The sequence below is a fragment of the Siniperca chuatsi genome, linkage group LG5 (assembly GCF_020085105.1).
Source record: "Siniperca chuatsi isolate FFG_IHB_CAS linkage group LG5, ASM2008510v1, whole genome shotgun sequence".
NCBI lineage: Eukaryota > Metazoa > Chordata > Actinopteri > Centrarchiformes > Sinipercidae > Siniperca > Siniperca chuatsi.
Window position 1 is genome coordinate 31167988 of NC_058046.1, and position 13782 is coordinate 31181769.

The window sequence follows — 13782 nt, forward strand, 5'->3', positions numbered from 1 at the left end:
GCTTATTGTCTTTTGAAAAGATGACAGTTTTGTTTCTCTTCTGTATGTACTTGATTGTTACTACAATGAGATGAGCTGTTTAGTTTATGTGGCTATAGTGTGTATAAATGTGTATGACTGTATGTGTGGTGGACCCCAGGAAGAATAGCCAATGCTGGTGCTAATGGGGATCATAATGAAGAATGGAAATATTATATTAGAATAGGGTAACATATAAAATAAAACAATATATACAGCTATTTATATGCATATATACATACACGTATTACGTATTAATAGTGCATTTTTTGAATTTGCATTTGGTGGAATGTAAACAGCAGATAGAGATAGTGATGATAATATGGTTTCTTCTTCACATAAAAAGAACGACATTTGGGAAACAGTGTCCATCCACTTTGCCAGCATTTGAGCACCAAGCATCATCAATGTAAACACGAAGTCCACCTCCTTCATCTTGCCGGAACACGGTCTGCCCGTTGAGTGCTTGATCCAGGATGTTGATGGAGCAGGTCTCTGTAAAGATGTGGGCACAACAGTATCTGATTTCCCGTTGCATGGCCAAGAGAAGAAATTAAAACAAAAATGTAGCGAAGCTTGAAGGAGCTCCCGGCCGCTGCAGCCGTTGCCATAGCACAGGAGCTTTGGACCGCCAGGAGGAGGAGGTTTAACTTAACTTAGCAGCAGTTAGTGGACCTGTCGCGCTGACTTCTGTGGTAATGAAGTCATTTGAGCGCCTTGTGTTGTCCCAACTCAAATCCATCACTGACCCACTCCTGCAGATACCCTGCAGTTCACCTACAGAGCCAATAGGTCTGTAGACGATGAAGTAAACATGGTCCTCCACTTCATCCTTCAGCACCTGGAGTCCTCAGGAACCCATACCAGGATCCTGTTTGTGGCCTTCAGCTCCCCCATACCATCATCCTGCTGCAGGACAGGCTCTGCCAGCTGAATGTGCCTGACTCCACCTGCAGGTGGATCACAGACTTCCTGTCTGACAGGAGGCAGCACGTGAAGCCGGGGAAACACGTCTCTGACTCCCGGACCATCAGCACCGGATCCCCCCAAGGCTGCGTCCTTTCCCCTCTGCTCTTCTCCCTGTATAACAGCAGCTGCACCTCCACTCATCACTGTGTCAAGCTCCTGAAGTTCACGGATGTCAGTGGAGATGGCAGTGGATTTCAGGAAGAGCACAGCTCCACCTGCCCCCATCACCCTTCCACTTCCTGGGCACCATCATCACACAGGACTTCAAGTGGGAGCCGAGCATCAGCTCCCTCCTTCCTGCCGCTGCTGAAGAAGTTCAACATGCCAAAGTCAATGATGGTTTGTGGCCGACGCCTCCCTCCCTGGAAACAAAGTTTTTGAGTAACTCTCCTGCAGGAGGAGGCTGCGGTCCATCAGGATGCCACAAGAACAGTTTCTTCCTGACTGCAGCTGGCCTCATCAACAAGGCCCGGGACCCCCACTGACATGGACTCTTACACCCCCGCAGACACTACACGTTACATTAAAGTCTACACATCTGACTCAGTGCATATGTATTCTTTAGACTTCATACCGTGAACTTTTGCACATACCCTGGTCAATATTTTACACATTCCTGCACAAAACTCTATAGCGCTTTCATTTTTAAACAGTTATATTTTTTCAGATTTTTCTTTGTCAATTTTCTATTTATGCTTCTTGACTTGCAGTATTGCAAGTATATAAAATCTTTTTTTAATTTCTCTTACTAGGTTTATTGTATACATCAACACAACAAGGCAAATTCCTTGTATGTGAAAACCTACTTGGCAATAAACCTGACTGATGAATATTTTTATATTGGCAGTGGATGTAGCGACTGTGTATAATGTGATAGGGGTCACTCGAAGTGTCAAACCTGCAGATAATTATCACGTGACTCCTGTCTCCCGGGGGCCAGCCCTAACCTTTGTGTCTGCTGGATGTGTAAGTAAGTGTGTAAATAAGCAACTCTTATCACATTAGCAACATCAACTCTATAAGGAGACATTATGTCAGTGTTATGTTTGCATCTTGTTGTGTGTCTCCCAAGTGGCCAAAAATAATTAGAAAATAATTAATTAGGCTTCAAAGTGAGACCGTTTTGTTCAGGCAGCCCAAAATTCCCTATTCAGAAAAAACCCAACAACATTGACTCGGCAGTAGTAGCAACATTCAAAGATAATAATATATTGTTAAAATACAACATTAACTGATTTTCATGCCCTAAAAATCCATCTTTTTAACGGAAGTCTGAAATTTGACTTTGGGCCCCAACACTTCCCGTGCAGGAAAACCTCTTTTTGGTTGACTGGGCTGTCTAGTAGTGATGAAATCTGAATGATACAGGATACATTATAAATGACATTTTTATTTCATGATCTTGGAAGGTCAGAAGGCTGGCTAACTTGATAGTTATAGACCAGTTTAGTTAACTCGAACTTGAAAGATTTGTTAAGCTAGTTTACTTTTTTGAAGTAGCAAGTGGTTTTATGAAGCTATCTGCCCTCTAACTTTTGCCTTTTCTCTGGGTTTCATTGCAATGTAACCTCACCAGAAACATTCCGTGGCTCTGTTTGTTGAGGTTTGTCTCATGAGATCATTTCTACCTTCAGACCTGCTCTGCCTCCATCAGAAGTGTATGTGTATGTACTCTGGGGTCCCAGCAGCAGGTATTTCCGCTATCTAGACCTGCTAAAAACAAACCTCTCTGTGCTGAGCAGGGTGTGTGTTGAAGGTGAGAGAGCCACACCTTGCCAGGCCACAGAGAGCCGGCCTGTTGGCCACCTAACACTCCCTCCAGAGCCTGAAGATTTAACAGAGCCAGAGAAAAACACTCCACGTTACGATTTCCTGTTTCCTGGCCCCTCACCCACTCACCGAGCTAGCACTGCTCTATGTATGACTACATATGGGACCTCTTAATAATAATAATAATAATAATAATAATAATAATAATAATAATAATAAACAACCCATGCAACATTGTTTGTTCCTTTGGGGGATAAGTGTATTGCACTCTGTTGTAAGGACAGTAATCCCTCTCTGTATCTATGTGGTTTATTATCCTGTGTCCCATGTGAAAATGTAATGTATAATTTAAGGAAAAAGCACAGTTACTTTTATGAAGTTTGGGATCCCCTGTTAGAAGTTGCTCAGAGCAGTGGTTCCCAAACCATGGGTTGGCACCCTCCAAGGGGTCCCAAGATAAATCTGAGGGGTCCCAAGATGATTAAAAGGAGAAAAAAGAAAGAAGGAACTTTCTCTTGGAACCGCTGGCTCAGAAGGTGTGTTTGTTAAACTATTACTAGTTTCTCTTAAATTATACATTAAATAACATTTACTCATTTTGTGACTTTGATCGTTTGTTATTGTGACTGTAATACTTTATTAAATCTGAATTAATGTAAAAAAAAAAAAAAGTAAATGATGCTCTATTCTCTTGAAAATTAAAAACATTTTTTTTTAAATGGACAAAAAGTGTTTTTTGCATTCTTGTGCATTTGTGTATGAGTGTGTGTATTGATGTTCAACTGACATGGGTTTAAAGGCTACTACAATACCAATAATTTTAAATTGACAGGCAATATCCAATTTTTTGCAATTTTTAGTAGCTAGTGAATATTTGACCATCTTCAGATCAAAACACAGAGAAAATACAAATATTCCAAGTTCTCATAATTATACTTATTATAATTAACACAAAACACTGAAAATCTCCTTAACGACAATAAAATGATTTAACATTAATACGTATATTTTAGGTATCTGACCAAAAGTTAGTTAACCAGTGTTATTATTAAACAATTCTTCCCTAAACATCAAACTGCATCTTACGATGATGGTGGATGATATAGACTAGTTGATTTTCAATAATGCTTTTTGATGTGAGTTTTCAATAAAAGCCCCAAAGCAGCGTCTCCATTTGTATGTGTACATTTGTAAGCCTGACTTGAGCAGCACACGTGTGCTCATGCCAGTTTCCAAAGAGGAAATGAGAGGTTAGCCACGTGATCTTGATCATTTCCACCCTCTACACATGGATGAGGTTTCCATCCAGCCACACAGACATACGGGCTTTTTCATGCATTCCTCAGATTCCACATCTGATACGTGTGTGTGTGCGCCTCACTCTGAATTGGCCACTCAGGGTATTAAAAAAAGATTAAGCTTGGCCTGTAACATAGTTTTCTCTCTCTATTTCTTCCTGAGAGGTAGTCAGCTGCATGTGTTCTAAAACATAATGACGATATCAAGGGTGTAAAGTTACCTTAACACAGAAAGGTCTGTGGATCTGCAGGGTCTAGTTAGGCCAACAGCCCATCAGTTAAAATGGGATAAAGTAATTATTTCCCCACATGATTTTGAAAATGTTAAAATACATAATTGTACAGAAAGTACATAGGCCTGGGCAGGGGTGGATCAACCCCCCAGGCCCCAGGGCAAAACTGAGCTTTGGGCCCCTGTTGAGCCCCAAGTTCCTCCCATTCTCTGTGCATTGTATATGTATCCTGTTATATTTACACTCCCATCACGTACAGTGCACACATGGAAGATTTATATATTATTATATATAATAATATTTTGCCCAGAGGTTATTTACTATACTAATAATTAAATTACCAAATAGTAAACATGAGGGTCTGGTGCCAAAGGGCAGTTGCCAGCTTTGCACAGTTGGTAAATCAATCCTTGGGGCTGAGTATCAAACCTTAATACTTTTTTGGTACTGACCTAAATGTGTCCATAGCACTAAGTATTGAAAAGTAGCTAGTACCAAAAGCTGACATCAAATGTCTTGCCAAATTCATCTTCTTTATGTGTTTTAATGAGAATGTTTCTGATTTTAATCACATTTTTGCCAATATTATACCATTTCATTTAGACAAACTTCTTGTATGGCTGCTTGAGTTAAAAAAACAAAACAAACTTTCACATTTGAGAAGTTTGGCTACTTCTGCTAACTGAAAATGAGACGAGAAAAGTTTACAGCCAAGCTACCAGTCAAATGCTAATGTCAGCATGGCAACATGCTCACGATGACAATAGTAACATGGTAATATTTAGTACAGTAGGTTTAACGTTTAGCATGGTCACTATCTTAGTTTATTGTGTTAGCCTGCTAAACTAAACCTTTGTCACAAAGTGCAACTGAAACTGATTCGAATGCCATTAGTTTCGCAATTATTTGGTCAGTGTTGGACAAACTAAAACTTTGACCTGATCCTCACCAAAGTTAGTAGGATTCAACCTCTGGGGACCATTCATTTATGTACAAAATGTCGTGACAGCCCATCCAGTATTTGTTGACATATTTCAGTCTGGACCAAATATCACACTACTATTGAAAAATGTATAAATAATACTCAGCCCTAAACGTAAGTCTAAGAAAAGTCGGGGAGGGAATTTTTAACATCCAGGATTCAATTTAATATTTGGAACTGCCTGTGTTAAATTTATGTCAAGCAGCTTTTACCCCATTAGTTCCACACTCATCACTAGTAAGGAATCAGAATTACAAAGAGGTTCACATGCCTGACATATCAAAGGCTGGACTACTGCCTTTGATACCCAGCGAGGATTAGCATTTCATGTTCTCTCCTGCACACACTACTGTACCTTATCCGCTACAGTCCTCTCTGCTCAAGATCTGACTTCACTTATAAACAAGCAAGTTCTAACAGGCCAAAGAACAAGACCAAATGCTCATTTATAAGAGCTGAAGGCTGCAACCTCTATCTATTCAGTGTTCTTTTCCCATCTTAGTTTGATAAGTGAAAGAGTGAAAATGGTTAGAAATTGCCAGTCACCAGCTGCTAGGCAAATACATTAATTTCCCACTTTGCCTATTAAAGTGACACAGTTCAACATATTTATGTCACTGACTTTGATCGCACTTGATTTATTATTTAAAGTGAGATCAAAGTCCACATGACCATGACAGTGAAGTTAACCTGGGTTAATAAACTGTTAGAAATTCAACAGACAGGGCAGGGCTGGTGGGTGCTGCTCCACCCGTGTTTTCCATAAAAATCAAGCTTCCTGATGACTATCTCCAGTCTTTTCCTCATAGACCATTCACACTGAAAGTTGAGCTGAATTAGAAGTATGGAAGCCCAATAGGGATAAAATGATTGTTCGATTAATGGATTCGTTTTTCGACAGAAAATTATTCTGCAACAATTTTGATTTGAGCTGTAACGGTTAGTCGACTAATCAATTTTTAAGGTTTTTATTAATCGATAAATGGTTCTGAGTAATTTTCAAGCAAAAATTGCTAGTTACAGGTCCTCAGTTATGAAAATTGTGTATTTTTGTATCACTGTAAATTAAATAACTTTGGATATAAGCTACACTTAACTCGACAGTACATGCACCACTACTTATTACTTATATTATTACATTGTATTATTATACTGTATTATCATCAACTGGTAAACCTACTTGGTACTCACACTTATTTTATCTTATACTTATACCCACCTGGTACTTAATTTATTTTCTGACCTGTTTTTATAGTTTTTATAGTGTATTGTATTATATTTTTTGCTAGTACTTCTCCTGTGTGCACTGACGTAAAGGCGAGCTGCTGTAACAAAGAGTTTCCCTTCAGGGATCAATAAAGTTTTTCTGATTCTGATATTAGACTGTTTGTCTGACAACACAAACATCACCTTGGGTTTCTGGGATATTGCTATTGTCCCTAAAGCCCAAACAGAACTCAGATCCTAGAGAAATAACAGAAATCGTATATAAAGATTCTAAAGTGATACCATAGAAGACAAGAAACTGCTATAATCACAGCTGCAGCCACCATACAGGCCATGTCAACAGGATTTTCTCGGGAAATTGGAAATTGGGACTTAAGTGCAGTTTACATTTTACAAAGTTTTTTTATTGCTGATTTTTTTCCAAAAGGCATCTACAATATTTTTAAATTTTCATTCCAGTCCACAACAATTTTCCCCACAAGAAATTAATTTCTGACAGAATGAAAAGTTGATAGAAAACAGCTTTTGGGCCATCATGTGAGAGAAACTCTGGAACATACAATTGTTTTAAAAAGGAGTACAAAACTAAAGTGTCATAGACCAGATATATAGATAAATAGATACGGGAAATATCCAAATTACAAGTTTTTCAGACTGTTTTCGGGTCCCTTCAAAGTTATCTGCAGGTGTAGGGAGGGAAAGGATCAGATTTAAGACCCGGTGCTTCAAAATGCTGTCTACTGCCCTGCTCACGTCCACTACTTCGGTACCTCGCGTTTTTTGCAACAGTAGATCAATATTCATACCAAAAGCATACCAGAGTGACTCTAACATCCTGCTAAAATGACTCTCAATTTCATTTCTCTTAAATTGTGTAGAATCTTTCAGACAGTATGTGACCGCTGCGCACCGGCGTTCCTCACCTGTGATAATCTCCCGCTTGGCTTCATCCAGGTGACTGGAAATCATGTCCCCCATGGTGGACGAAGCTCAAAATCCCACAGTGACTCCACTGGTCTACAACTAGTCTTTAAGGCAATCACGGGAAAATCCGTTCAGAGAAATGTAGACTCCTGTAGAAGCCCTCTCACTTCCTCTCCAACATGACCTGAACTGACTGAAGTTTAGAGAAGAGGCGGACAGTAGCAAACACTCAAAAAGCTACGCCAGCGAGGTAGGGGAAAGGGAAAAAGTAGGCCGAGTAGCAAACGGACGGCTGTTCCTCGGAGATACACCCTCTTTAAACCAGCAGAACTCCCACCTTCCAACCGCGGCGCGTTCGCGTCATGTGGGAAAAAATGGCAAACACGAGCTTCCGAATCTTCACCAAGACTGTAGCCAGAATTGAAGAAATATTGAGGTCATCAGTCTAAGTCTCCCACAATCCCGACGGCCAAAGACAAAGTCTAAAAAATGTTTGAATTATTTGGATTTTTTATAAATTCATTTAACCCTCTTTTTGTAAACTTTATTTCTCAACACGAAGGTTTAACTTGTGTTTCCAACCCTCCTCCACACTGCCAGGAATACACTGAATTCTTTATATACTATTTATTTTCTTGCCCTAAAAGTAGTGATTTTTTTTATTTATTCAGTCTAAAAATGCTGGTTTAAATATAAATGTATACCTGTCACAAATACCCATGGTGTGTATGGTTTTACTTGAATGTAACCCCCCCCCATGTTGCTAAAACTCTCAAATTCTCCTAAAAAAGACAGAGGACATGCTCTTAGTGTCCTCACGGGTAGCTACAGCTCTGCTGTTCACCTTTTTGATGGTGAATGCTGCTCAAAACCTAATTTGGGGGTTTTGCCATGGCAATCAATTTCTCTAATTTACTACTGATTCTAATGTCACCAGAAAGAAAATCGCCATAGTCAAGAGAGGGAAATTTCTAGCAGATAACTTACATTTTGGACTATAGACTTATTTTTTGGAGGTGACTGGAACGCATCACAAGCCACTGTGGTAAAGATGGAGTTTCCAATGACATACCGTTTCAATATCCTGTTGCCTGCAGGGGTCAGTGTGCTGGTGTGGAAATATATCTGATTCAATAAAAAGAGGTTTTTGTTGCTTACAGCAGTCGCACGGCACAAGAAACAGACAGAGATATTAGAGGATCTAAGTGTAGTCAACAAAGATTGATGAATCACTACATTTTAAAACTCTAGACTGTAAAAAAAACAAAGTCCTTAATAGGGGCCCCCAGCAAATTTTTGCCCCCAAGTTCATGGGTTACAGTAATCTGGCCATGCTGCAAATTCAAATACTGCAATTTACTTCAACACCAATCCAGTGTATTGATAAGGCCTCTCTGAAAACTCCAGATGTGTTAGCACATTAGTCTATGTTCTGTTTGTTGAAGCTTCTCCAACAGGAATCTCCTTCCATCTGTCTGGTTATTATTAATCCTTTAATTTGAAGATTAAAATGAAAGAGACTGGGTTTCACATTATATTCACATATTTTCTTATTTTTATAAAATGTGGGGGAAAAAAAACATGAACGCTGAAACAAAACATGGCTTAGAGAAATAGTGTGGAGACAAGTTTGCAATGATGTTTTTCCTCGGAAAAAGTGAGAGCTCTTTGTTTTTCTCCACCTCTCGCGGATATATTACTTCCCCTCTGCTGCCATCTCATGGACACCAAACTTAACAGTCATGCTTTAAGTGTGCTCCTACATTACCAGCTCCTGTCATATCTCTGTGGACACAAATTTTACATTTTTTCATGCCGCTCAGCACGACTTTCAAACTAATTCCATTGGAAGTATCTTTTGTGCCTGCACCACGTTTTTTTATGTCAGTGCGCCTGCGTATCAAAGGCCATTTGCGCAAGTAAGGTCTTAGATATTTCTTGTTTAGACTACATTAAAATGCGTGTTAACACGTAGAGTTTTGTAGTATTAACACGAAATATTTATGTATATTATTATTATATATATTATATGTACACGTTAACACAACACAAATTGACGTCTTAACGTGGCTTTTCTGACTGTGGCCAGTGAGGGAATGAATGTAGGCCCATGTACACATTCATGAGGAAGATGGAACGAACCACAACGTAAGGAAGCACGTTGTGCGTAAGTTACTGATGTGGGCGTTCACGCACTCGTTACAGGAACCTACGTACACCGTAAAGGAAATTGCGTGTATGAAACGTAAGCCAGAGTTGAGGTTCAAAAGAAACCAAGCGAAGCTTGAGATGGAAGTAGAGATTGAAAGCTAGTTTGGTGATGTACAGTACATTTAGGGAGTGCACAAGACTAGCAACATGCAGCTTTGGTACAGGTATAATAGCTAGCTGTTGTAACGTTAGTTAGCTGAGGTTTGGAAAACGTATGTTTTGGTATGTTAGGTCAGTTGTCTGCCCAAGCTGGACTTTTGTTAACATATTAATTTGACATAACCACGGTCTTTTTAAACTCCGTGGCTAATTGGGACATGATAAAGTGGCTGGTCTGAATCTCACAGCGTTAGCCTGTGTGTTTTTTTGTCCTTTACTTAGCCTGCTGCTTTGCTTAATGTTACTGTGTTTATTTCCAACCTAGAATGCAAACAATGGAAGCAAGTCTCCGGTGGGAAGAGGAAGGCATGTTGAGCCGGAGTTAGCTGGTCGGACCTTGGAGCAACCACGGCCCCGTAAGTTTCCTCAATTTCACGAATAGATGAAGCCAAAGAATTTATTCCTACATGTACATTGAGTAGGCATAGGCACACATTGATTAAATAACTTTCTCAACTCTGCAACATAAACAAAGGCCTACTGGGCAGGGTCTCACCCACATGGTACCACCTAAATGTTACAACCATAATAGTCTGATTAGTGTTAGAAACACATCATGACAAGCTGTGACAAAACAACTCCAGTTTTTATTGTCTTTTTAATTTCATTGAACAGCAGATTGCAGACATACTGTCTCAAGACGCACTGTAACACGTCTCAGGTAATTATTGACACACGTGGTAGCCAAATTATATTTGCCCTTGACACTTCAGAACATAGGTGGAGAGTTAATTCATACATGGTCTCTGTGGTTGGTTCTATCTCAACTGCCATTGAAAAACTCGAGAGAATGATGACCATAGAGTGAACAAATCGTCTTGATTTCCCTGATTGCTCAGTCCTTTTGACAACTGCAAGTGCCTATTTGCATTAGCATCCCAACATGTCTAATGTGGTGATCCCTACACAGCGTAATGTCCCCACCTGTAAATCTGTCATCCATATAGATTGGTGCTGTAGAGACCGAAGCTACAAGCCAGAGGCCTACACCTTGCTCAGGCAATGTTAAGAATTTCCAAGTCAAAGTCAGATCAAGTTCTGCGTGCTACATTTGCATTCACTTTACATTATTATATAACAACCTTTGGTATGTCTGAAAAAAAAAACTGGTTCTAATTTAATGATTACATTTTTATTTTTTCGGTGTGACTAGACAGCTGCTGGCAAGGCTGGAGATTCTCTTGGCCACGGTGATATCTCCTTAATCAACAATGTAAGCTTTCAAATGATGCACATTCACTGTTTTTTAAACAAAATCTACTTTTTCCTCAATATGAAGTATAATGTCATATAACATTTAAAGGTAATTGAAGACAGCTATAGTGTACAGATGCATGTTGCAAGAATGAAAGACGAGTGCAAAAAGGCCCATCCAAACACGGACATCCTGAAGGAGAAAATGAAAAGGACATTCGCTGAGAGAGTCTGCTTCATTCAAAGCCACTCCACAAGTGACATTCTTCAGGAGTTCGCAGCATATCATCATTGTGAGTTCAAACCCTGCATTAATGTACAAAAGTTTAACTTTTCATAGGTTACTCTTCCAGACAACTTTGTAATGTATGGAAATAATCTTCTTTTAGATTTTCTCTGAAATTGATCACATCTATAAAGTTGATGTGCACAAGAGGTTGCTGGAAGGCTTTGGAAAAGCAGCAGACAAAATTGTTGCAGAGTCCAGAAGGAGGAGCCTGGGCGAGGAGATTCTAGTCCAGTACCAGGGCACTCAGCCAGGAATGTGAAGAGACACACAAAGGTATTTTTAACTTTAGTTGAGGGTCTTCAAATAAATTTTGCCATCATTGCTATAAAAACTGATCCAAGTTTTTTTTCTTTCCACCCTTTAGGACTCACAGCCTGCTACAATACTCCTGCTCCCCTACCTCTTCAATGAAAATCCAGACAGGCTCTATGTACTTGACAAGGTTAGAGCACCACCAGTGGTGGTTTAGTGGTAGAGCTAATCGGATCCACTAATCGGAAGGTCGGCGGTTCAATCCCGGCTTCCCCCAGCCCACATGTCGAAGTGTCCTTGGGCAAGACACTGAACCCCAAATTGCTCCCGAGGGCTGTGCCTTCGGTGTGTGTGAGTGATTTACTTTCTTTGAACTGATGGCAGTTCCGTCAGTGTATGAATGTGTGTGACGTGCTTTGAGTAGTCAGAAAAAGACTAGAAAGGTGCTATATAAGTACAGTCCATTTACCAGTCATTCATAGGTAGGGCTCTTGCATGCCTTGCCGTATTTTGTTTTAATGGGACCTACTGGGGATCTATTTCATATCATGGAGTTAGATATGCAGAGAATACAAGGAAGACCCCAATTCTTTTTTTTTAAAGTCAAAATGATAAAGTTGCAATTGGGTCATTAAAATGGCAAGACATTATATTGTTAGAGTACATGCAAATATTTTTATGGGAACAAGTACAAAAAGTGAGCCTCATAGGAGTCTTGACACACAAACACACACACTTTAGTTCTGAGTCAAGTCCGTTGTATTGAATTGTTGGTTAATGGATTTATTGACATTAAAGGAGCTCCGCCTGTTACTTAGCTACTGAGATGTCTAACGCAGGAGTGACCTGGTTGACGAGCTTAGCTTTAGCTTGCTTTTACTGTACGTTGTGTATCGCGTTCAGTACAGAATCCACAGGGCGTTGTTCGGCCGCAGAATAACAATCTCTTTATTTCCTCAGTCCATTTTCCAGATTCCATCGACAACCAAACACTCTGCTCACAGCATGACAATCAAACTTTAGCGCCACAGCGTTCAAAAACCCTTTGCTCTTCCAGGATCAAACAGCTGACAACAGTGACTTCCTATCTTTAAACCTGAGCCCTTTATAGTAGCACAGCGACCAATGTACACAAAGGAAATAATTACATTCTGGTTATTTCAACAACGTATTTGGCTCTTACAGACATTATATAATGGTTATTGTATTTATTCCTGTGTAATATTTTGTATTTATTTTATTGTCGCAAATTATAAATGCTCAACCCTCAAAATCATTAACGGTTGAACTCAAGCGTCTGATATATGTAAATAAAACCTTGCTTAAAGACAATTGCTATTTCTTTGTCATCATTTATTATTATATAATAATAATGTTATTACTTTCATTACTACAGCAGAACTTGTAAAGATTCCTCACTGATCTTCAAAAGGTTCCTCAGGATGGGTTCTTCTAAGAACCTTTTCTTGAAGATTCCTCAAAGCACCTTAAGAGGTTCCTCCAAAGTTCTCAAGGATCTGGTGGTTTTAACAGTATATATGCAGTGGCCATACAGCAGTTTTTCAGGACCTATAGATCAAAACATCTTCGCTGTATGTGTTGGGTGCCACTAACAGCAGAAACTGAACACTACCTACCTAACCTTTTTTGAGCATCCCCTTCTTTTAAATATGAGCAAAACATAAATACGTGTCCCTAAACATTCGGCCATTTGGTGCAACTACATCAAAAATGTGAAATATTTGATTGTAAACGTAGCTTGTGTGTATGAAGTCATAGAAGCTGAACGATCCCAATACATCACATTTCACCTGACTGGAATCACGTTTGAAGAATTGTGAATTAAATGTTCAGTTTCACAGTTCTTGCATAACTCAGAATCTCTGATAAAGTAAGAACCTAAAGGTTGGGTCATTACTTCTACTTCAAATGTTCATATTCTAATGTGCCATAAATGTTGTCTTTCAATATGTGATCCTCCCCTCTACTAGCCACTGACAGATTTCACCCCTCCATATCAGTCTCTGGACTGAAACTTGTGCATATCCCTGAGAAAGTGAGTGAAGGAAGTGAGCCACCTCAACAACCTCCATGTCCACTCCTCAGCACTCAGGATTGCCATCTATAGTCCACTACTAACTCATTTGTTCTGTATACATTGAGCTGAGAGTATTTCAGACAAAATCCCTGCATAACATTGTTGACTACAGCAGTGCTCTGCCTGTCAGGCACAGTGTACAGTTTACTCATACTGTA

The 13782-nt window shown here is 39.5% G+C and overlaps 1 protein-coding gene and 1 long non-coding RNA gene across 19 annotated transcripts in view; one reads left to right on the plus strand and one right to left on the minus strand.

Annotated features, from left to right (window-relative positions):
- niban2b (niban apoptosis regulator 2b) overlaps nt 1–7751 on the minus strand; it is a 50586-nt gene extending 42835 nt beyond the window's left edge. The window contains exon 1 of one of the 3 annotated variants that reach the window (XM_044195631.1): nt 7421–7751. Coding sequence is in view for 2 of the 3 variants with exons in the window: in XM_044195629.1 (XP_044051564.1) it covers nt 7421–7475 (55 nt within the window). In the remaining variant the exon portion in view is untranslated. The remainder of the gene's footprint in view (nt 1–7420) is intronic. The other 2 variants (XM_044195629.1, XM_044195630.1) reach the window with 2 other exon arrangements.
- Nucleotides 7752–9645: 1894 nt separating this feature from the next.
- On the plus strand, nt 9646–12858 carry LOC122875934. Of its 16 annotated transcripts, none has more exons than XR_006377955.1 (7): nt 9646–9796; nt 10057–10147; nt 10407–10452; nt 10739–11004; nt 11095–11278; nt 11375–11547; nt 11639–12858. It is a non-coding gene; the product is annotated as an uncharacterized LOC122875934 (long non-coding RNA). The 16 variants fall into 16 exon arrangements; XR_006377960.1 differs by having other exon boundaries at nt 10410–10452; XR_006377954.1 differs by having other exon boundaries at nt 10057–10816; nt 10945–11004.
- Nucleotides 12859–13782: the final 924 nt, after the last annotated feature.